The sequence below is a fragment of the Sesamum indicum genome, linkage group LG6 (assembly GCF_026168435.1).
Source record: "Sesamum indicum cultivar Baizhima isolate 11 linkage group LG6, ASM2616843v1, whole genome shotgun sequence".
In the NCBI taxonomy this organism is placed as follows: Eukaryota; Viridiplantae; Streptophyta; class Magnoliopsida; order Lamiales; family Pedaliaceae; genus Sesamum; species Sesamum indicum.
In genome coordinates, this window is record NC_142662.1 from 25143624 (window position 1) to 25167529 (window position 23906).

Sequence of the window (23906 nt, forward strand, 5' to 3'; positions counted from 1 at the left end):
TTAATAAATATTTCATGATTTTAACTATATCCAAAATATTCATAATTAATTAATATTTGCCGTATTTTTTCATCTTTAACCATAATAATTAGATATTACCAAAAATAATATTTCCTTCTAGTGCATGTGAGAATAATATTCTTTTTTATCTCTAAAACATATCCCCCCCAAAAAAAAAAAAATCTACTTATATATATATGTGTGTGTTGTACCAAATACATCCATTAATATATTGAAGATGTTGACTTTGCTAAGATAATTACACTCCTCTTCCATACGATTTAATGTAATTACACATAAGTTTATCGTGATTTGAAAAATTACATTTAGCATCTTTAAGGTTTTTCTTTCGTCTACCAATAAGTCTCTTCACTAGTAAAAAACTATTGAATTTATTGATATTAACAAAAAAATCGAGAAAATTTTATATTAACTCCCGATTGAGTTATTACAGGTAAAATAAATTTTCTTATGACTAAATTACACTCATATGTCTCACGCGTTTATGCATGTGAGGAGGTATATCTTTACCATTACAAGTGTAGTTTAGTCCGAAAAAAATTATTTAACCTGCAATAAGTCGGTAATAAGTCAATCGAGGATAAATATTAATTTTTATTTAGTTCGCTTTTATTAATATTAGCAAATTTAATGAATTTTGACAAATAATGAAACTTATATATTAAATAAAAACAAACACAGCATAGTTATCTCTATAGTTATGTGTTGTACCAAATACATATCCATTAATACATAGAAGATGTTGAATTTCCTCCATGGCTACACCAAAGTTCATCCCATTCAATTCATAATTTTGGTCTCACACGGCACTACCACTTACCACTGCATCTGCATGCCATTGCCTGCCAGCCCACAATTCAACAGTGTAAAAGGTAACGTACTACCTATCATTTTATTGCTTTAGCAGTAAGATTAAGCACAATCAAAAGATTGTGAGATCGAATTTATATAAATATTAATATAATTTAAAAAAAATAATGAAGAAGTAACCCACTATATTTTTTTATATTTTTTTTAAAATTATGAATATCATAAATTAAGCTGAATTTGATTGTTCTTCTTGCGCTTGATTTAAAAAAATAATAATTATTTTTCATGTTTTAATTTCTGTACAAATATAGAATAGAATGATCAAATTATTTTATTATTTTTTGTGTAATTTATTTACAGAATAATGTTTTTGACTTTAATTTAATTGAATCTCTGTCTGATTTATTGACTTAAATATTGAAATGTGACAAGTTCGGTCAGATTTAATTTAAATTTTATATTACAATAAATTCGATTTGAAAATTATGAAATCAAGATCGGGATCTTTCAAAATCTACTAGATTCAGACCATTTGTTATGGGGAAAAAAATAAAAGAAAATGGTAAATTAAAGATATTATTAATTTAAAAAATGCATGTGTATATATAGTTATAATCCCTATATATATTATTTTGTATTTAGGAAATATAATCCCCATTATTTATGAAAAAATGATTAAATAATAGCGGAGTATACACACTAATTACTAGACCTATACCTATATATATGTATAATATATAGTATATGTGAGCTCTCTCTCTTTCTCTCTCTCTCTTCATCAGCCATCATCTCCATTCCATAATCCTACCACAGCAGTAGTAATTGCTGTGGCCTGTGGGTTGGTGGTGAAATTATCTCTCTCTAAAGTAGCAATCTGGTGTAGTATTATTCTCTCTCTATTCATTGGGAGGCTCTTTGTATTTGTAGAGCAGAAATTTTGGCCCGGCAATCACCACCAGCTCGCCAAATCATTTCCCGAGGAGAGCAACACAAGCCCAGGTTAGTTTTTGGTGTTTTCTGTAATGGGTTGGTTTCAGATTCAATTTTCTGTCTACTCTTTTTGTCGTGAATATGAAGAAAAGTGCGAAGAATACGAGGTCTTGATAGATAGGCTATACAACGGGGGTTGGGAGAGAGAGAGAGAAGAAAACTTTGAGCGTGACTGTTGTTGTTTTTTTCCGCTTTCTGCTTCATGTTTCTCTGTATTGGGTTTAATGATACAGATGAGTTTGTTTTCATGTGCAGAAGCTTCTCATTTCTCTTCATGTGACTTGTCACTAGGTTGGGCACTGAACACGATTCCAATTGCCAGATGGTGAAATGCCCTTTACACGATTTGATCTCTCATCGGTCGTCATAGTATTGAACTCCATTAATAGCATCGGTATTGTTGTTCAGCTCGCAGTCATTGATTTCCGTCATTTTCTTGGTTTAAAGATTGATATCTGTAACGATTATTATGGGTATCAATCTCGTCTTGGCTACTGAAACCACAGAAGCATCAAATCGTCTTGTGGGCACCTTTCGGGCTGTGCCCATATTGGAATTAGCCTCAGTTTGCATTAACTTGACGCTGATACTTGTGTTTCTCTCCGTTGTATCTGCGAGGCAGGTTGTGTTGTGTTTTGGTCGGATTCGTCTTCGGAAGAACGACTTGGCCGGGAGCTCTGTAGCCATTAGGCACAGAGGAGTTGCTGATGGTGAGGAAATTCAGAGCCTCATAATTAGTAGAACTTACAAAGCATCATTATTTTGTTGCATTTATGTTTTGTTCGTACAACTTTTGGTATTGGGCTTTGATGGTGTTGGTCTAATACGGAAGGCTGCCCGTTGGGAGGTAGGAAAGTCCGATTGGACTGTCTTACTATTGCCTTCAGCTCTGAGTTTAGCTTGGTCTGTGCTGAGCTTTTCCGTTCTTTATTATAAGTACAAGGCTGCGGAGAAATTTCCATTGCTGTTGAGAATTTGGTGGGTTTCCTCCTCGGTGCTTTGTTTGTTTACTTTATATGCTGATTGTAGAGGATTTCTGGATGAAGGATCACACCACTTGACTTCTCATGTTTTGGCAAATTTTTTTGTTACACCGGCTATTGCTTTTCTATGTTTTGTTGCTAGTAGGGGTTATACTGGCATCCAAGTGTGTAGGAACTCTGATCTTCAGGAGCCATTGCTGCTTGAAGAGGAAGCAGGGTGTCTTAAGGTTACTCCATACAGTGAAGCTGGCCTTTTCAGTTTGGTCACTCTTTCCTGGTTGAACCCACTTCTTTCAACTGGGGCAAAGAGGCCACTTGAGCTGAATGATATTCCGCTGCTCGCACCAAAAGATCGATCCAAGACTACCTATAAGGTATTGAACTCAAATTGGGAGAAGTTGAAGGCTGAGAATCCTCTGAAGCAGCCTTCTCTAGCTTGGGCTATTCTTAAGTCTTTCTGGAAAGAAGCTGCCCTTAATGCAATATTTGCTGGATTGAACACTTTAGTTTCATATGTAGGACCATATCTGATTAGCTACTTTGTGGATTATCTTGGTGGGAAGGCGACTTTCCCACATGAAGGCTATATTCTTGCTGGAATTTTCTTTAGTGCAAAGTTGGTAGAGACCTTAACAACTCGGCAGTGGTATCTTGGTGTTGACATCTTAGGCATGCATGTGAGATCAGCTCTCACAGCAATGGTATACCGGAAAGGACTAAAGCTTTCAAGCTCAGCTAGGCAAAGTCACACCAGTGGCGAGGTTGTTAACTACATGGCTGTTGATGTTCAGAGAGTAGGGGACTATTCTTGGTATCTACATGACATATGGATGCTTCCTCTGCAAATTATTCTTGCTCTTGCAATCCTATACAAAAATGTCGGAATTGCGTCCGTTGCCACACTCATTGCTACCATTGTATCCATTGTTGCAACTGTTCCAGTGGCTAGAATTCAGGAAGATTACCAAGACAAGTTGATGGCAGCAAAAGATGATAGGATGAGGAAGACTTCAGAATGCCTCAGAAATATGAGGATTCTCAAATTGCAGGCTTGGGAGGACAGATACAGAGTGAAGCTGGAAGAAATGCGTGGCGTTGAATTCAAATATCTCCGAAAAGCTCTCTATTCCCAGGCTTTCATCACATTTATATTCTGGAGCTCCCCTATATTTGTTTCAGCTGTTACTTTTGGAACTTGCATTCTGTTAGGTGGTCAGCTGACGGCAGGCAGTGTTCTTTCTGCTCTGGCTACTTTCCGTATCCTGCAAGAACCACTAAGAAATTTTCCTGACTTGGTTTCTATGATGGCTCAGACTAAGGTCTCCCTTGATCGAATTGCGGGATTCCTGCTGGAGGAAGAGCTGCAGGAAGATGCAACCATCACTGTGCCACGCGGCATTTCAAATGTAGCCATAGAAATAAAAAATGGAGATTTCAGCTGGGATCAATCTTCTCCAATCTCGACGCTCTCAAGTATACAAATCAAGGTAGAGAAGGGAATGCGTGTGGCTGTCTGCGGTGTGGTTGGTGCTGGGAAATCAAGCTTCCTTTCCTGCATCCTTGGTGAGATTCCAAAAATATCTGGTGAAGTAAGTCTGGTCTTGTGAATTCTAATTTTCATTCTGTGTCGCCTCTTCTCCAGTAATGTCATTATTACATTCTACAGAATTGGCTGATTAAATCTTATTGTCATCAATGGCTGTATACTTTAGGTTAGAATATGTGGTTCTGCCGCGTATGTCCCTCAGTCGGCTTGGATTCAATCAGGGAATATAGAGGAAAATATCCTCTTTGGAAGTCCAATGGACAAGGTGAAATACAAGAGCGTGATTCATGCCTGTGCACTGAAGAAAGACTTGGAGCTATTCTCATATGGTGACCAAACTATTATTGGTGACAGAGGCATCAACCTCAGTGGTGGTCAGAAGCAACGAGTGCAGCTTGCAAGGGCACTATATCAGGATGCTGATATTTATTTACTTGATGATCCCTTCAGTGCTGTCGATGCACACACTGGCTCGGAGTTATTTAAGGTTTGGACATGATTTACGTATTTTTATTTGCAAATCAAGCAAATGAATCCTGCTGAAACATTCATGTGAACTGCAGGAGTACATACTGACAGCGCTAGCTACAAAGACTGTGGTTTTTGTCACTCATCAAGTCGAATTTTTGCCTGCTGCTGATTTGATTCTGGTATTGTCTTCATTGCCACTTTTATTGTATATGTCATGTCGAAAACTGGAAGTTGGCTTCTTTGCATTTGAATGTGGACCTTCTAATTCAATCTTTTGTATTCACTGACATGCTTAAAGTTGCTTTCATTCATCTTCTTTTCAAGTTTTATTTCATGGCTTCTGCCGTGCAATGTGGACAGCAATGTAATGTTAACTGGTGAAAAGGTGATTGAGGATCAGACCTGGAGTTTTGGCTTTGGTCAAATATAAGAGGGTCCTGCTCAAATAATTCCAGCTAAAGTTTCATATTTTCTCTTAGGCCTGAAGTCATAAATGCAAGGGAAACAGAGATCTTTTGTTCATCTGTGTTTGATTTAATTGAACCGTTTCTAGCATTTAAAGGAACTCTGCATTCACATATAAAATTCAATTGCACCTTTACTTAGTATTTAAGAGAACATTCTCGATTAGTGAAAAAATGAAATGCCTTTCAAGAAATCCCTTGAGTAGGATCACGTTCATATCCGGCAACCCAATCCTTGGCAAATAAGAGATAAAATGATTCAAGTGCATTGAAGTTTCTTGCTGCCCATGCAAATTGCCTTGTTATATTCAGTGTGTTGTTGTACCTTGTTGTAGGTTCTGAAGGAAGGTCGTATTATTCAAGCTGGAAAATATGATGATCTTTTGCAAGCAGGAACAGATTTTAGCACGTTGGTCTCTGCTCATCATGAAGCGATTGAAGCTATGGATTTTTGCAATCAAGCTTCTGAAGAATCAGATAAAAATGATCCTCTTGAAGGGCCGAGTAATAATATTGCTTGCATGGCAAAGGAAGTCCAAGAAGGTATTTCATCTTCAGATCAGAAAGCTATCAAAGAGAAAAAGAAAGCTAAGCGTTCTAGGAGAAAGCAGCTTGTGCAGGAAGAGGAACGGGAGCGAGGAAGAGTCAGCATGAAAGTGTATTTGTCATACATGACAGCTGCTTACAAGGGATTGTTGATTCCATTGATTATTCTTGCCCAAACATTGTTTCAGGTCCTTCAAATAGCCAGTAGTTGGTGGATGGCTTGGGCAAATCCGCAAACCAAGGGAGACAAACCTAGAACCAGTAGCATGGTGCTCATCGGTGTTTATATGGCACTTGCTTTTGGTAGCTCCTGTTTCATATTTGTCAGGGCTGTTCTTGTTGCTACCTTTGGTCTTGCAGCTGCACAGAAATTATTTCTGAAAATGCTCAGAACAGTGTTTCGGTCACCAATGTCCTTCTTTGACTCTACTCCAGCTGGACGCATACTGAATCGTGTATGGCATTGTGGCTTCTCCTGATAAACATGTTCCTCCCCTGCTTCTCCCTTTCCTTTTCCAAGTTTAGGCTTAAAAACTTTATGTCGTGGCCCCCATTTTGACTCACCTGTATTTTGATTACCAGGTTTCAATTGATCAAAGTGTTATTGATCTTGATATTCCCTTCAGACTTGGTGGCTTTGCTTCAACCACGATTCAACTTATTGGCATTGTTGCTGTGATGACACAAGTTACCTGGCAAATTTTGCTACTTGTTATCCCAATGGCAATTGCTTGCTTGTGGATGCAGGTAAGCCATCATGCCATGTCATTTAGTATTGAAAAACTTCCCTTTATGTGCATCTGTGCTTGAGACATTCTAAAGTTTTGTGTATGCATGCATGCCAACCAGATAACTTGTTAAATTTCTTAGGTATGAGTAGCCTATGATGTATCAAATATATCTGCAAAGTGGAGCGGTGGAGCCTGAGTTCCCACATAAATTTCTGATGAGCACGTTTGCATCTCATTGTTTGCATGTTTCTCTATATTCTGTTGTTATGAGCTATATATAAATGACTTTTCATTTATCAAGTGTAATAGAGAAATGAGATGAATTTCATTTTGCTCCACACAAATGCAGAAATACTATATGGCTTCATCCAGAGAACTTGTTCGCATTGTTAGCATCCAGAAATCACCAGTCATCCATAATTTTGCTGAATCAATTGCTGGAGCAGCTACAATCAGAGGGTTTGGGCAAGAAAAGAGATTCATGAAGAAGAATCTTTATCTTCTTGATTGCTTTGCTCGTCCATTCTTTTGCAGCCTTGCAGCTATCGAGTGGCTTTGTCTGCGCATGGAATTGCTTTCTACATTTGTGTTTGCTTTTTGCATGGTCTTACTTGTGAGCTTTCCTCATGGGACTATAGATCCAAGTAAGTGCTTACTCTTCTTCAATGTCATATGATCTTTGCACATCCAGAGCTGATTTCCGCAGATCTTCAATTTTAACTTGAATCAGGATAATGTTATTGAAATTAGGAGTATATACCTTGATATTGCATTTGAAATATTGAGATAAAAAAACTAAGTGGCTTCCCTTTCTGAGCTGTTTTATCATGCTGATACTCAATGCCCTCTAGATAATTTTCGGGGTTATTCGCTCCAAGTTTGTTGATGATTGACGCAACTTATGCTACTGTTTAAGTCTTAAATATTTCTGCTGTAGGTATGGCAGGCCTTGCTGTGACATACGGCCTTAATATGAATGCACGTCTATCACGCTGGATACTTAGCTTTTGCAAGCTTGAAAACAAGATCATCTCTATAGAAAGGATTCATCAATACTGTCAAATACCTAGTGAAGCACCAACACTGATTGAAGATTCACGACCCCCATCCTCGTGGCCTGAAAATGGCACAATTGAACTAATTGATCTAAAGGTATGCATACTATTCAATAGCTCAGACCTTTTCTGATGTTCTATTTTCACTTCTACGATTGGTTATTTGTCAAGTTAGATCTTTCCTGTAATCCCATCTTAGAAGAAGAGGCAAAACGTGCCCACCTTTCCCTACATCTGTGTTGTTGTGGAGTACTTATATTTGATTATTCAGGTCATTTTCAGGCTATTGCTGTAGGTCTTCCGTGATCCTTATCATTGTATGCATTCTTTTGGCCTGTGAGTAGAAATAAAACATTCCTTAACATGATAGGAACAGACTCATGTTATAAAGGAACTAAAAAGTACTATGCCTAAGGAGAATAAAAGAACTATAACTGAAGGAATCCAAACAACGGGCTATTTTTTTACAGAGAGAGATAAAAGGAAATATCTGATCCTTTTTCCTCTATAGGTTCGTTACAAGGAGAGTCTTCCTGTTGTACTTCATGGTGTCTCCTGCATATTTCCTGGTGGGAAGAAGATTGGAATTGTTGGGCGTACTGGAAGTGGTAAATCTACCTTGATTCAAGCTCTATTTCGTTTGATTGAGCCAGCAGGTGGCAGAATAATTATAGACAGTATTGATATTTCAACAATCGGTCTTCACGACCTCCGCAACCGCCTGAGTATCATACCCCAGGATCCAACTTTATTTGAAGGAACTATTCGAGGCAACCTAGACCCACTTGAAGAGCATTCAGATCAAGAAATTTGGGAGGTACATTCTTTTTTCCTTCTAAATTCAACATAAGAAATGTGCAGGTTGACCATTTGGAAAAAAAATGAGATGATATGCTGCTGTGGGTTTTCATAAGATGTATGAACGCAATACCTGAGGCTGCCTGGTCTTTCTTTTGATCCATAAATCCCTCTGGATACGAATGGTGTAGATCTTTTAGGGCCACATATTTTTCATTTCATTAACATCATTCGTATCATTACACGACATTCATACCGTACTTGGATTGCTGCAGGCACTTGATAAGTCTCAGCTAGGGGATGTAGTACGCCAGAAAGAGCTTAAGCTTGATACACCAGGTAAGCATATACTATTCTAGTGGTCACTGAAATGAAGCTCCTACTGTGGCCCAAACCATGATATTCTGAGACTTACGGTGAAACTATTTGCTGTGTATGGCATTGGCAGTTCTAGAAAATGGAGATAATTGGAGTGTGGGACAGAGGCAGCTAGTATCTCTTGGTCGCGCTTTACTCAAACAGGCAAGAATTTTGGTGCTCGATGAAGCCACAGCCTCAGTTGACTCAGCCACGGATAACCTCATCCAGAAGATAATAAGAACAGAGTTCAAGAATTGCACTGTTTGTACAATAGCTCACCGCATTCCCACTGTTATTGATAGCGACCTGGTTTTAGTCCTTAGTGATGGTATGCTCTATCCCATTTCAGTTCTTCTGTCTGTGCTCTAACCTATGCTAAGTTTCTGCATCTTGGCATGTTCCGCAGGTCGGGTGGCGGAGTTTGATACCCCGGCACGATTATTGGAGGACAAGTCTTCCATGTTTCTCAAATTGGTTTCAGAATACTCATCACGGTCAAATGGCGTCCCGGATCTTTGATCTAGATGATAACGTCTCAAACCCTGGTGGGGAAGCAAGACAAGCCAATGGGTAATCTCGAAAACATTTCCCCTGATGCATCTGTGAGCCGGCTCCAGCTGCCAACGGTGCATTAAGCAGACTGAAAGACACTGTGGCAGGCGAGGTGGGCATCTGAAAAACGCTACCGAGTGGAACGTAGTTTGGGCTCCGCTGTAACGTTATTCTTTCCCTCTTTGCACATACTGGGGACTTGTTGCACGCAAGAGGGACAATCTGTACCTTAGGAATAAGTTTGGTAGAATGAGGTGGGCGAGGACTGGCCTTGGAAGAGGCAGAATTTTGTAACTTTTCATGTGCAATAAACTAGGCTTTTGCAATGAGGTGAAGCAACTCTGGTAATGTGACTAACCCCTTTTAGAGGCATAAGGAAACTGCAATCTTTTATTCATCATATTTGTCAATTTTTTATCACACAAAAGGGTCACTCACACATAATTTTATCATCTATCTCCACCATTTTTTTCCTAACCTACATAATAACTCTTATTTATTTTACTATTGATGATGTTTAACTTTGTTAGAGGTGCTTAGGTTAATTCTTTGGTTAATGATGAAGTGAAATTAAAAGGTATTTTGGTTAGCACTTTTTGATGCTCAAGTTCCAGACCAATAACGTAAAATATTAAAAATTAAATTAAAATATATTGAGTTTTAAATAATATTATTTTTTTTTCTTGATTTGAGTCATTAGGTGTATCTCTTTGTATAAAATACACTTTTTAAAGGGGTAATTATACATTAGACCCCCTTAAACTATACATTTTCCTTCAAAGATGCTCTGAAATTACAATGGCACCCTTCCGAGTCTTTTCATTTATAATTATAATGTTGATTTCATAATTTTGCATTATGTATAACTCATTATAAAGACCCCTATTAATATTTTATTCTTGTAAGGAGTAAATGAAATACACATAAGTTAAAAAGGATGTAATTGTAATAAAATATTGTTCGGAATTATCACTATTGGATAAGAAGTAGTTGTTTATGAAAGAAGAAGCTAGTCATATTGTCGATAATGTTTACAAAATATTGAACAATGCATAAAATTAAAAGTTTATGTATATATTTTTTTACGAGTTTAGTATTTTTTGTCTATATTTTAATGAAAGGGATATGATTATACATGAAAATACTTGGTGGGGGTGCAAAGTGAATTTAAAAAGTTTTTTTTGGAAAAAATATAATTTTGTATTTTGAGAGGAATTAAGTGTAATTAATTATTTTTAAAAGTGATTTTATTAGTAAAATGAAAAAAATATTATATACAGAAATGTGGATCAAAGAAAGCATCGGAGATGATGAGAAAGAAAAGGAAATCCACAACAGCTTTTTCAGTCGAAGTAAGAAAAGTTAATACGAAATAAAAATAGAGAATGAATTAAGAAAAAAAAACCTTTCACAGAAAAACGCTTGCGACTTTGTTCATAAGACGCGCTTTCACATTCCACTATAGACTTTCGATCAGTGTCGTCGAACCCGCACTCTCTCTCTCTCTCTCTCTCTCTCTCTCTCTCAAACACACACACCACACACATACACACTGAGCTGTGAAAGCGAAGATGCAGGCCGTGTGCAGGCGTTTGGGGAACCAATACACCAAGCAATCGACCGCTCCAATTTCTTGTTTCAAATCGATTTACCTGCTTCCTGATCAATGTAATTGATTGCTCGATATGTCTAGGGCTGATTACGCCCATTCAAGATTAAATGCCTTTTTAGTTTCTGGTTGTTTTTGAAGGGTTGAGCTGAATGTGATTCGTGATTTGCAGGTTATGGTGCAGAGAGCACGAGGTTTGCTTCTTCTCTTGCCACCAAAGGCGTGGGGCATTTAGTTCGCAAGGGCACTGGCGGCAGATCATCCGTTAGGTAATTTTCACTTTTCGAAAATCCTAATTTGGCCGTTTTGAGACATTATCTGCTTGGATTTTTTTTTAGGGTTTCGGTGATACTGGATTAGTATTCTGCATTTCGTTCATAGGTCGATTGCTTTTAGCTTTCGTGTAACATTACTGGAGCTGGAGTTTTTAGGTTACAGAAGCATGACCGTTTTGCAACTAACTCAGTGTTCCGTTGATTTATAATATTCAAAGGTTTAGTTTAGGTTAACATGTCCCCGTCAGTTGCTTTGTTTTCCTTAATTTTCGTCAACATTTATCAACATTTGGGTGTTTTCAATTGAGTTCATATTCGTAATGTTGGTGTGTGGCAGTGGCATTGTTGCAACAGTATTTGGAGCTACGGGATTTCTTGGGCGATATTTAGTGCAGCAACTGGGTGCGCTGCCTCCTATCTTGCATAAAGTTTTCAGCTGGAACTTTTTTGTGATAGAGTTTGATTGATGTTTTTTGATCCATGTTTCACATGCAATTCTGCTTGTAGCTAAGATGGGTTCTCAAGTGCTAGTTCCATTCCGAGGCTCTGAGGATTGTCATCGGCACCTTAAACTGATGGGTGATCTGGGTCAGGTGAATTCCTGCATGGACTTCTTTCTCTTTTTTTGTATGGATTCATCTTCTATTACCCCACAAACGTAATTTAGGATTTTTCACCTTTCCAACACGCAGATTGTTCCCATGAAATACAATCCTAGAGATGAAAATTCCATCAAGGCGGTGATGGCAAAGGCTAATGTTGTTATTAATCTTATAGGTAAGGAGCAATTTTCTCTTAGCTATTTGTGATATTTATGTTCATGATTATTTTATGCATAAAATGTCTTCAAACAGGAAGGGAGTATGAGACCAGAAATTTCAGTTTTGAGGAAGTGAATCACCACATGGCCGAACAGCTTGCTCTCGTATGCTTCTGTTCTTAAATTTTCCTTCTTTCATTCTGATGCTTTCTGAATTCATTACCTTGATCGATGATCACCTTCATGAAAACAGCCTGTCTTGTACACTAGGAAGAATTGGGTGATATACTAATTAATACATTAATTTGCAATTCAACAATGTTCTTTTGGTGGAATTTTATCTTAAATTCAAGTTCCAATATTCAGAGTTCTGAAAGTTTGTTGCGGGTTGAACTCTCATGGTTCCTGTTTTGCTAATGTTTAATATTACTTTCCACTTGTTTGTTAATGTGTTGACTCTATAACATACTCTCTCTTGTTCAATTTTTTTACAACTTTTTTTAGCATTATGAGAAAGAAGAAGCTTGGAAACTGGAACTATGAAAAGGAATAAACATTTGTTGTCTGCTGTTGGTTCTGCAAAGTATTGATTTAATGCTTTATTTTCCAAGTTATCAGTTTGTATTATGTTGAAGTGATATTTTGGTTGATGATATCTGGCCACTCTTGGGTAGGTTAGCGTTTTCAATCTCCTTTTCTTGTTCCTGCTCTTGTGATAGTCCATTCCAGCTATCCTTTTATTCACTTGGTCAAAATACAATTTGCATCAATCATAGATATTCAAAAGCATATGAGCTGAACCTACCTAGCAAGCTCTAGGAATTGACTGAAATTGGTCAGTGATAGAAGAATACAAGGGCTGCTTTTGTGGTTTTGGATGCCAGAATGAAGTAGCAAAGAGGAAGGAATTGTTTTGAAAGTTTGGTTTTGCTTAAACTAAAATTGGATTTGTTTAACTCAAAGTAGCTTGTAGAGATGGATGCAAGGGAAAACAAAGAATGGAGTGGGGGTGTTGACCTGTCCAGGAAAGAAGTTATCCTAAAAATAGGATACTGCTTAATTGAATGAAATTTGAATGGGGTGGGCGTGGATTGCTTTTTTCTCTTTCATTCAAAAAGAACGTAGAGAAACTTACTAACATTGTTTAATAAAAGAATAGGAGCAAGGACTGCTTTGGTGGTTTTGGCCGCCAGGATTAAGTAGCTAAGACGGATTATAAAATTTAGATATCTGGTGTTCTTTAACTAAAGGTTGAGAAGGGATGAAGGCAGATGGACTTTGGGCAGGTTCAGGTGCCTATCATTCTGGACGGTGGGCTTTGGTGTGTTGGCCTTGGTCTTCTTGTATAAAACATTATCTAATTCCTAGAGTTTGTTGCTGCCTCCATTATTGTTGCTTGACCTGAAACTCTCTTTGGTCGAATAGCTTCTTTACTATTTGGGAGATTTATTGATCCTTATGATTCATTTGCATCTTTTATCTGTCATCCTAACAAATGAGGAGAAATGCGTACACCTAAAAGAAATCCTTGATATTATTTAGCATAACTAATTTTACCTGGGCTTTCCAGCAAGAGAAAAGGATGCTCTAATTGTAGATCTATGATTTCCATGTCCAATCATTTAAGTTGTTGGTTATGATGTTTATTGCATGTCCTTATCTCAAGGATGATATGGTATACTGATGGATGTATTTTACATACGCAGATTGCCAAAGAACATGGTGGCATCATGAGGTACATTCAAGTTTCTTGCTTGGGGGCTAGTCCATCATCTTCATCCAGAATGCTTAGAGCTAAAGCAGCAGGTGAAGAAGCTGTCTTACGAGAATTGCCCGAGGTTATTATACATTAACTTTCTTTTCCCTTGCGTCAGACAGAGCTGAAAGATTGCTTTTATTAGTAATATTTACTGTAAGTGATCTACTGGTGCATGATGTTAGTTCATGTGTTTATCAGTTATTAAAATTTTGCCTCTTTGTTTGCTTTTTATGAAGTGAGAAAAAGTATTGAATACCTTTCAAACAACTTTTCTCTGTCTTGTTGTCCTTTTAAGTTCAAATGATATTTCTTCATCTAGGTCTGGCTTGAATATTTCTGGTATATTTAAAATGCAACATAAAATATCTTCCTACTTTTGTTATTTTATTTGTGCCAAGATGATTACATCTTGGAATTACATTCCTTAGGAAAGTGCACCCAACATCTACCTTTGGCCGACATTTCCTTATTGGACAGACTAATATGACTATCCATTCTCAGGCTACTATTATGAGACCTGCTGCGATGATTGGCACAGAGGATCGAGTTTTAAATCCATGGGCACACTTTGCTAAAAAATACAGTTTTCTCCCACTCTTAGGAGATGGATCGACCAAGTATGCCTCATACTTTATATACTGAGATCTTGTGCATGATATTTAAAATAATTCTTCAACATGTCTTGTTATCATGCCTCTTCAGGATTCAGCCTGTATATGTTGTTGATGTTGCGTCAGCAATTGTTGCCGCCTTAAAAGATGATGGTAGTAGCATGGGAAAAGTTTATGAACTTGGTGGGCCAGAGATTTACACCTTGCATCAACTAGTAAATCCTTGAACTATCTTTTTCTCCAGTTGAGAACGTTTAAGTATCTGTTTCAACTTTCCTATTTTTTTTTTCTCAAACATGGATTTACCCATGTCCTGTAGGCAGAACTTATGTATGACATGATTCGTGAGTGGCCTCACTATGTGAAGGTTCCTTTCCCTATCGCCAAGGTAGGTCCTCCTTTGCGCACTTGCTTTGTATACCTCAACACGCCCCCCACCCACCACTCGCTCACACTCACAAAGAACTTATATTATTTGCTCATTGCTTGGAGTTTATTCTGAACCAAAGAATCAGGAGATCTGCATGTAAGATTTTTGAGAAAAGATTAAAAATAATTGTCCTGTGCCATATTTTGGCTTAATAGTGTTCAAGAGGAGCATTAGCAGATGATCTAGCCCATAGTCCTTTTCTATGTTATACTTATTAGATCAGGTTATTTGTGTACAAGCTTTGATATAAGTCTGTTCAGTATATTTTGTGACTGAGATCTCTTATTGTTATCCTCTGGATTTTATTGACTGTAGCTCGGCCTATCAATGGGTAAGGTAGAACTCTACCCAGATCTAAGAAAAATATTTTGTACCCAAACCTAGTTTCTACCCAATGGCCAGAACCACACTCTTATCTTAGACCCAACAAAAGTAAATGAGTAGGTATGGTTGGATCTAATCTCTGAAATATCCATTTATCCATTAGCTTAAAATCATTCATAGTGTTTGGATTTGTGTTTTGAGTGTTTTGTTTTGGTTCTTTCGGAGATAGAGAGAGAAAAATAGAGATAAATAAGTGTGTGTTGGAGATAGATAGTATGTTTGGATTTGTGTTTTGAGATAATTTCAAATATTTTAAAATAAGTAGTGTAGGTTTGATGTTGGGATTTGGAAGATAAAAATCATTGTTCATTGTCAAATCATCTCTTTTATATATAAATATGGATATATATAAATATTGTATGTTTAATGTTGTATTTTTGGGAGACAAAAAGCACTGTTCATTGTCAAATCATGTCTCTTTTATATTATATATATAGAAAGTTGAAAAACAAAAAAACACACTGATAAGGTGTAAAAACATAAAAACAAACATTGGGTGTGTTTTATCTTGTCTTGGGAAATGCCAAAACATGAAACCAAACATAGTGATTGAATTTTTAAAATTGAATATATTTCTTTTGGTCACGATGAGGTGGCTTTTATTTGCCTTAAACAGACATGGTTTCAGGTACCTTTGCGTATGTACTGTTGAGCAATCTCATTACTGCTGATTGCATGTTTCATTTCAGGCTATAGCAACACCTCGAGAAGTATTGCTTAATAAAGTTCCTTTCCCAATGCCTACCCCTACCATATTCAACTTGGACCAAATTGAAGCACTTTCCACAGATACACTGGTGTCTGAAAATGGTATGTGCCATAGACTTGAGAATATGAAACCTCTCAATTTTGTTTGCTAACTGTAACAGTGTAATTTCTGTCTCTAATAAACCCAGCTTTGAAGTTTGAGGATCTTGGAATTGTGCCTTGTAAGCTGAAAGGATATCCAGTTGAGTTTCTCATACAATATCGTAAAGGGGGACCACAATACGGTTCAACAGTTAGTGAGAAAGTTACCCCACAGTCGTGGTCTTGATGCTTGCCAGTTCTTCTTTTAAACACCGAAGAAATCCTATTGGAAGCTCTAAGGTAGGTATGTTTTGCCTGCATTTCGGCAGCAAGCTGTGAAAATACAAGTACATCTTTTGTTGTCTTGGTGGAGAAATTGGAATAGTTATTACATTGTGGTTTAGTGTATTGGTATTGTGGTTTAACGAAACCAATCAGATCAACCTTCTAAACATGGTTGAGAGCGCCAATTTTCGTTAAGACTTGGAAGAATAAAGTTTATTGAGGAATAACATGATTCCACAATGTACAATGCCGAAAAGTTGTCTCATTGTAGAAAAGAGACAAGAGATTTGTTTTTTTGGCTAAATGTTAAAGACCTTCTGTATCAAGATTTAAGAAAATGATGTTTACCTTTCCAGGCTCTTCTTTTTGCCCATAATAGTTTGTTTATCATTAACCTGGGAGTATCATATTGTCTCTGTTATTTCTGGGCTTAGAAATTATAATGGGAAAACAGGTACAAGAAACCTCCAAACACTTGCTATCTTTGTCTTATTGATTATCAACATGTTAATTAATATTTTGCGATTTTCTATATGTTATTCCAATGGCTGGAGAACAGTTATTGCTTAACTTGCGATAATATTTCACCATAGCATAGTAAACTCATCATGCAAGGCATGGGGTGAAGGAAGAATGATTATGTGATCCCTTCCTGCCTAACATTGAACTGTTGATCCAATATCTGCTTGGCCGTTCCGGAATCTCTTGCTCTAGTTATTGATTGGGAATATTGGAAGACAAATACATCAATTTAGCATTGCTTGGTCCAAGGTGCCAAAGGGGGGAAAATAACTTGTTCCTCTATTCAAATTATTGTTTACAGTCTATGTTAAATAGTTTGCTAGGCAATGGCAGATATACTCCCAGAAGGTTTGATTGAGTGCTCATTAAGTCATTCCAATGGAATCTTACTTTCCTTGTAACTCTAGTAAAGCTGGCAGCTCATTCATAAGTACATATATGGAATCAGTCTGATTTCAAGGAAAGACCAACCATGAAAAACTTCTCCAACCCAAAACAAAAAAATCCATTTGGTTTGCCTAAATCCCTAAACCACCTGATGCCACCACAAGCTGCTCCTGGACACTTTGAAAATGTCAGACTTGCTGGCAGGAACGTTGGGGCGTCCATGATAATGGGCGACGGTGGGTCCAGTGAGTCTCCTGGAAGTTGCAGCATAAACATTTATATAAACAACGATATACAGGGGATTAACAATTCTGTGTTAATTGGTAGTGAGGTGAAGATGGGAGATCCTGGAGTTAGCTTGTGTTTGGAAGAAGTGAAAATGGACAGAGGGTTTCGGCTCATAACCAAGAAAAAGGAAAGAGATTTTGCTACTTGGGTTTTGTTGATCGCATTTATAATACTAGTCATCTCTGTTTTTGCTTATTTAATAATGTGACTGAATTTGGTTCCCATCAGAAGGACAAAAATATTCTTTCTTTTTCTCTTTTCTTGGCTTATGGTAATCATCCTAATCTCTGTCTCTTGATTTGTTTTGCCTAAATCTGTGAGACTGGGTGATCATGGCAAGAGTCTGGATTGGGTTTCTTAGTCCATATACTACTACTACTATTCATTCATATACATTGCTTTAACAAGAAATTATCAGATTTTGATCTTATTCTCAGTGTGTCTGCAGATGCTACTTCACTGTTCTCTACATGCAATTAGAATTTAGGATTCTTGAGGGGTTCTCTCTTCCTAGTGTGCAATTCAAGAATTTCACCCTGCTAAGGCAGGATCACGTGATTGTCCAAATTGGGGCATGAGAAGGAGAATGGGGTGTCGGGTAGCCCTGGATTTATCATCACAAAATAAAAAAAAATACATAACACACTACCTCCAACACATCCATAAGACAGAGGCCCCTTATCGTCTCGTAGGGTTCCCCATGTTCTTCTGTATGATCATCAGAACAGCAATATGAAAAATTGATTGATGAAGGAAGGAGGCCTGCGCCTGACCTCGAGTTTGAGTATTAAAACCAGAGGCCCATGCTTGAGGCCCCACCAGGTGTAAATCTTGTGGCCTTCAATCATCTCATCATACCTCAAATAGCATTTACATTCATGGGATGGAACTACTTTTCTCTCACTATTATTTTAGGTAAAAAAAAGTGATGGATTTATGTTTGCATGATACCACCTCCTAAAATTTATACATTAGTGGTTGGATCAAAATTTTATTTTATTAAAATGTAAAAGAAAACATCGAATTACGTCACACACTTTTTATCATTGGCACATAAATATAACAAAGAAAAAACCAGACAAATATAGAACAAATTTTATATTTGTAGGGGCTTTTTGTCTTTATTGTTTAGGAAACTATTGAGACAGATGATGGTGATGATGAAGATTAAAGTTAAATGCACAAGTGATGGAAGTTAGGAAGACGACATGTTTGGTATGATTGGTTACTATCAATCACAACTCAATTATTCAGTTTACGTAACTATTTGGTGGACAACACATCCTCAAATGAAAATTTCATCATCACACATATTTCTTTTCTTCTCCAGAAAACGTGAAAACAATGGTTGTGGGGCTTAGAATTCCAACATTAATAACTAATAATTTTGGTTAGGTACAATCCAATTAAATTTATGATAAAATAAATGTAATACACTTATTATATTATTAATTATTTTTTTTAAATTGTATATTAATCACATAACAAATATATTACACTTATCATATTAGTTCATTCGATTTCAATTAATTTTTTTCATTAATCAGATAATGAAATACCATTAACCAATTATTTGTGTCGGCTCTTCATCTTCAATACCTCCGAAAAGGTTTTGATTTTATTTTTCTTCTTTTTAGCACTTCAATTATCTAAAATGTCTTTTTGTTTTTATTTAGAGTAAAAATATTGTTTCCTACCAATTATGATATTATACTTTGTTATGTATTAGTATTATTATTTATTTTAATTACACAAGTTGTGTAAATTATCATGTTAGACTACTTTATCGTGAAAAAATAATCACATACAAAGTATATGTGTAAATTTTTTATTTTTGAAATATTAGTCATGAATTTGTTGGATTTTGTGAAAACATGATACATTTATTTATGAAAAAGCCAACCTTGATATGAATAATTTAAAAATTTTATGTAAAAGTATCATATTCTATCGAATTATTTTAATACAAATAAAACTCACTTTTGGCAGTATTATTATATAACCCTATAAATAGATTATTAATAAGTAAGTTTGACATACAAACTTTTGACTAATAATAATAATAATGTTTGACTAAATTATGATTAATTTATTGAATATTGGGTAATTAACAATTAATTAACATAATGGCACTGTTTTCATGATTAATTAATGTAATCTTAGTGCCTGACATAAACCCCATGATCACATTGAAAAACAGAATTATGGGAGGGAAAATCAGGTTGTATGCGGCTGCAGATTAATGAGCAAGACCTCAGTGCCTGAGCCAGTAAGAAGAGGGGGACCTCTGTTCTAATGCTGGATCCCATATGTATTTATTGGGTTAAAGTTTAATGGTTCACATGAACCGGAAGTAGGCTCCAACTGGGATGTCCACGTGTCTCCCGGCGGACAGACAACCGACAATGTAAAAATTTCTGGAATCATTTAAGCACCGGGCGGGGTGTACGCTCTTAACATACGCCTCCCCTCACTATGATACGCCACCTCTTTTTCCATAACTGTGCATGACGCTGACAATAAAACTGTGTCGTCTTCTCAACTCTCTCTCTCTCTCTCTCTCTCTCTCTCTCTGTATATATATATATGTATGTTTATGTACGTAAATCTGTGTGCAAGCAAGTTTGGCCACTGTCCCTTTTCACCGTTTGTAATAAGATTAAAGCCTTTCCTTTTCTTGTTTCCTGGAAATCAGCATAAAATCAAACTAATTCAGTTTTACTACTCTTAATTCCCGCGTGTTGCATCTCTTCACGCCCAAAATCGGGTCAGTTCCACCATTTCTGCATTCTTTCCATTTTTGTTTGTGATTTTTCAAGCTGTATTCTCTGATCTTTGCCGGGTAGGGTTTATTGCATCATTCAGCATCTCAAATCTAGCTTCTGGGTTTGTACTTGTTTAAGTTTTGTTTCTGGATTATGTGTTGTTGAAGTGTTTTCGGAAAATCTGATGAGACGCCGCCAGGCGGCGGTGCTAACGTCTGGTGAGATTATGGAGAAGGGGCAAGGGAAGAGTCAGATTTCATGTCTTTGTTTATTAGCCTTATTATCATCTTTCATTTGGATTTGTCTGTTGTACTTCCATTTTATGGTCCTTGGTGGTAGAACTGTTACTGATACCTCCCCTGAGTTAAACCTTGTTCCAATTGAGGCCACTTCACTGAATTCTCTGCCCCTTGATTCGAATCCCTCCCCCATTAGTCACTCTGTTACCGTTCATCGTCCTGAAGTTGATGTTGGGCTTCAGAGAGGAAGGGTGGTTGATAATGCTTCGAAAGATGAAGTCCCGAGTCAGGTGAAGCCAAGAGAAAGAGTTGCTGGTTATGCTTCGAAAGATAAAATCCCGGATCAAGTGAAGCCAATTAATGTGAAATCCCCGCCTTTGGGAGAGAAAATCAAAGATAAGCAGAACTATCCTTTTATGAGGGCATTGAGAACAGTAGATAATAAGAGTGATCCATGTGGGGGAAGGTACATTTATGTTCACAATCTTCCTCCGAGGTTCAATGAGGATATGCTTAAGGAGTGTAAGAGTCTTAGCATGTGGACCAACATGTGTAAGTTCACCACCAATGCTGGGCTTGGTCCACCGTTGGAGAATGTTGAAGGGGTTTTCTCGGATACTGGGTGGTATGCTACAAATCAGTTTGCAGTGGATGTGATATTTGGCAATCGGATGAAGCAATACGAATGCTTGACAAATGATTCGTCTCTTGCTGCTGCTATTTTTGTGCCCTTTTATGCGGGATTTGATATTGCAAGGTATCTTTGGGGGTACAACGTATCAACTAGGGATGCTGCATCCCTTGCTTTGGTTGATTGGCTCATGAAGAGGCCGGAATGGAAGATAATGGGGGGAAAGGATCACTTTCTTGTGGGGGGTAGGATAACATGGGATTTCAGACGATTAACCGACCAAGAGTCAGACTGGGGTAACAAGCTTCTGTTCTTGCCGGCTGCCAGAAACATGTCCATGCTTGTGGTGGAATCAAGTCCTTGGCATGGAAATGATTTTGGGATTCCATATCCTACTTACTTCCATCCTGCAAAGGATGCTGAAGTGTTTGCCTGGCAGAACAGAATGAGGAAACTGGAGCGGAAATATCTTTTTTGTTTTGCGGGTGCACCACGTCCCGGCAACCGCAAATCGATCCGTGGGCAGATCATTGATCAATGCAAGAATTCAAAGGTGTGCAAACTTTTGGAATGTGATTTTGGGGAAAGTAAGTGCCATTCTCCTAGCAGCATCATGCAGATGTTTCAGAGCTCCCTTTTCTGTTTGCAACCTCCAGGTGATTCATTTACAAGAAGATCAGCATTTGACTCCATGTTGGCTGGCTGTATACCTGTGTTTTTCCATCCTGGATCGGCCTACACTCAATACACCTGGCATTTGCCAAAGAATTATTCACAATATTCAGTGTTAATTGCAGAGGGTGACATTCGTAGGAATGTTAGCATAGAGCAACAACTCAAAACAATTTCTGTCAAAAAGGTGAAGGAAATGAGAGAGGCGGTCATAAATCTCATTCCAAGGGTAATATATGCAGATCCTCGCTCTAAGCTGGAGACATTGAAGGATGCCTTTGATATAGCTGTTCAAGCAGTTATCAACAAGGTCACAAAGTTGAGGAAAGACATGGTTGAGGGCCGTAAAGATGACTTTATTGAGGAGCTTAGTTGGAAATATGCTTTGTTGGAAGAAGGTCAATATATAGGGCCTCATGAATGGGATCCATTTTTTGCAAAACGGAAAAAAGATGGCGAGCCTGATACTGACAGTTCATCAGCAGAAGCAGCTAAAAATTCTTGGAAGAGCGAGCGAAGACAACATTCATGATTATGGGGAAGTTTTCTTTTTTCAACTTTCACAATGCTCAGTCTAAGATGTATTAAGCCTATAGTCAATTTGCTAAGCATCTTTGGTTCTATTGAGGTATCAATACTAAGTTTTTAGGATTAGTGTGGGAATTCATATCTTGTTTGAAGCCATCATAGTGATACGTATTCCAGTATAGAGTTCATAATGTTATTCAACCAATATTTGTTTTTTGCCACTCTTTTGGTGAATTTTCTAAAAATGGTTTTGACATAGCTTATGCCACCACCTAAAATATACGTGAAGTGTGACTTTTCACAAGCATTGCAACTAGGTGATACATTCTTTTCTTATGGGTTTTCCTTTTGTGTTTGCCGAACCTGAAAATCCTAAAATGGACCCATCAGTAATCTGTACGTTAAAGTAGCACTTTAATCATCTTCGGACTACTGCGTATGAGACGTAATCATGAATCTGGGATTATACTAATCTCTCTTTATCTAGCAACCTTGTATACAGAATAGACATCAGTGCCGTCTGTCGTACTTTCCAAATTCTGCATGTCAATGCGCATTGAAATCTTTCATGCATGGTCCTCTGTAATTGGGTTCTTGTAAAGTCAGATTGATCTTGCCTAGAGGCTGGAGAGAAGTATTCTTTCTCAGAACTTGGAACAGACTTGATTAATCAAGTAGCTATTGAACCAACCGTGACGGAAGATACAGAGCTTGAACAAGCCTTGAATAGTTAATAGAAACTCTGACTGTTGATATTCACAGTAGCAGAACCCTCGCTGTGATGGTTCAGTGTCTAAGTATGCATCCGTTTTCAGAAAACTCGATGATTCTCGAGTTGTGGTTGCGGTGATGGTTGGTGACATGGGTAAACTTCTCATATGCTTGCAACAGTTTGAATACTGAGAAAGGCTGCAAATGAAGAAAGCCATGCTGAGGTTTCTTGTATGTTTGTGCTGGGCTGAAGATGTGGTCTATTTGCAAATTAAGTTGGAAGAGAACAATCAGCTGAAGCCCACATTGGGTTTTCCGCCATGTGAGCTTGGCGGTAGGCCTGATGGGTGGCTAGGCTATCTTGCTTGTTTGCTCATCACTATAAGCCTCTCATGAGCATTATTTCTTGGGGAAAATGATTCATTATACTGACCTCTCCCATGACTTGGTTGAATATTTCTCCCCCTACAAGAAGAAAAGCAGAAACATTTTTATAAAAATTAAAAAGAAAAAGTTGTAACAATAATGAAAAAAAATAAAGTGTATGAACACCCTTGAAATTAGGTTTAGTTATGGAAACACTCATTTACAGAAAATTAGAAATGCACTTGCTTTTTAATTACAAATACATTTGTTGTTTAGAGGTAAAGTTTTACAAGTACATTCTTAAGTTAAGTTACATCGATATCCTATTAGGAAATGTGCTTGTCAATATGAGGGAGAAAGAACACTTAGTGGTGTTTAGGGAAAAACCACGACAAAGGTAGTTGAGAATAGGAAATGTGCTTGTCAATATGAGGGAGGAAAAACACTTAGTGGTGTTTAGGGGAAAAACCACGACAAAGGTAGTTACATATTCGCGCCAAATTCAAACGTATATTCTAAGTGCTACATTTATACTAATATAAAAATAAAATATATTTTTTATTTATAA

At 37.2% G+C, this 23906-nt stretch overlaps 3 protein-coding genes and 1 long non-coding RNA gene across 5 annotated transcripts; all 4 read left to right on the forward strand.

The window, feature by feature from the left end:
• Window positions 1–1579: 1579 nt before the first annotated feature.
• Window positions 1580–9724, forward strand: LOC105163471 (ABC transporter C family member 5). Of its 2 annotated transcripts, none has more exons than XM_088881544.1 (12): window positions 1580–1830; window positions 2077–4393; window positions 4517–4837; window positions 4914–5000; window positions 5621–6286; window positions 6414–6578; window positions 6912–7206; window positions 7500–7714; window positions 8129–8434; window positions 8691–8754; window positions 8864–9103; window positions 9182–9724. In XM_088881544.1, exons 2-12 carry the CDS (start codon window positions 2291–2293, stop codon window positions 9292–9294), a joined length of 4575 nt encoding a protein of 1524 aa, XP_088737670.1. In that variant the 5' UTR covers window positions 1580–1830; window positions 2077–2290; the 3' UTR covers window positions 9295–9724. The 2 variants fall into 2 exon arrangements, with proteins under 2 accessions (XP_088737670.1, XP_088737671.1); XM_088881545.1 differs by having other exon boundaries at window positions 2113–4393.
• Window positions 9725–10792: 1068 nt separating this feature from the next.
• Window positions 10793–16584, forward strand: LOC105163470 (NAD(P)-binding Rossmann-fold superfamily protein). Its single transcript, XM_011081822.3, has 12 exons — window positions 10793–10995; window positions 11109–11205; window positions 11549–11613; window positions 11719–11804; window positions 11904–11988; window positions 12066–12136; window positions 13678–13809; window positions 14232–14347; window positions 14433–14556; window positions 14661–14729; window positions 15845–15965; window positions 16052–16584. The coding sequence occupies exons 1-12, from the start codon at window positions 10899–10901 to the stop codon at window positions 16189–16191; spliced, it is 1203 nt and encodes a 400-aa protein (XP_011080124.1). The 5' UTR covers window positions 10793–10898; the 3' UTR covers window positions 16192–16584.
• A 659-nt stretch (window positions 16585–17243) lies between these two features.
• On the forward strand, window positions 17244–17682 carry LOC148787953 (uncharacterized). Its single transcript, XR_016065928.1, has 2 exons — window positions 17244–17383; window positions 17466–17682. It is a non-coding gene; the product is annotated as an uncharacterized LOC148787953 (long non-coding RNA).
• A 436-nt stretch (window positions 17683–18118) lies between these two features.
• On the forward strand, window positions 18119–22482 carry MUR3 (Exostosin family protein). The gene is made up of 2 exons (XM_011081821.3): window positions 18119–18248; window positions 19627–22482. Exon 2 carries the CDS (start codon window positions 20376–20378, stop codon window positions 22263–22265), a length of 1890 nt encoding a protein of 629 aa, XP_011080123.1. The 5' UTR covers window positions 18119–18248; window positions 19627–20375; the 3' UTR covers window positions 22266–22482.
• The last annotated feature ends 1424 nt before the right edge of the window (window positions 22483–23906 follow it).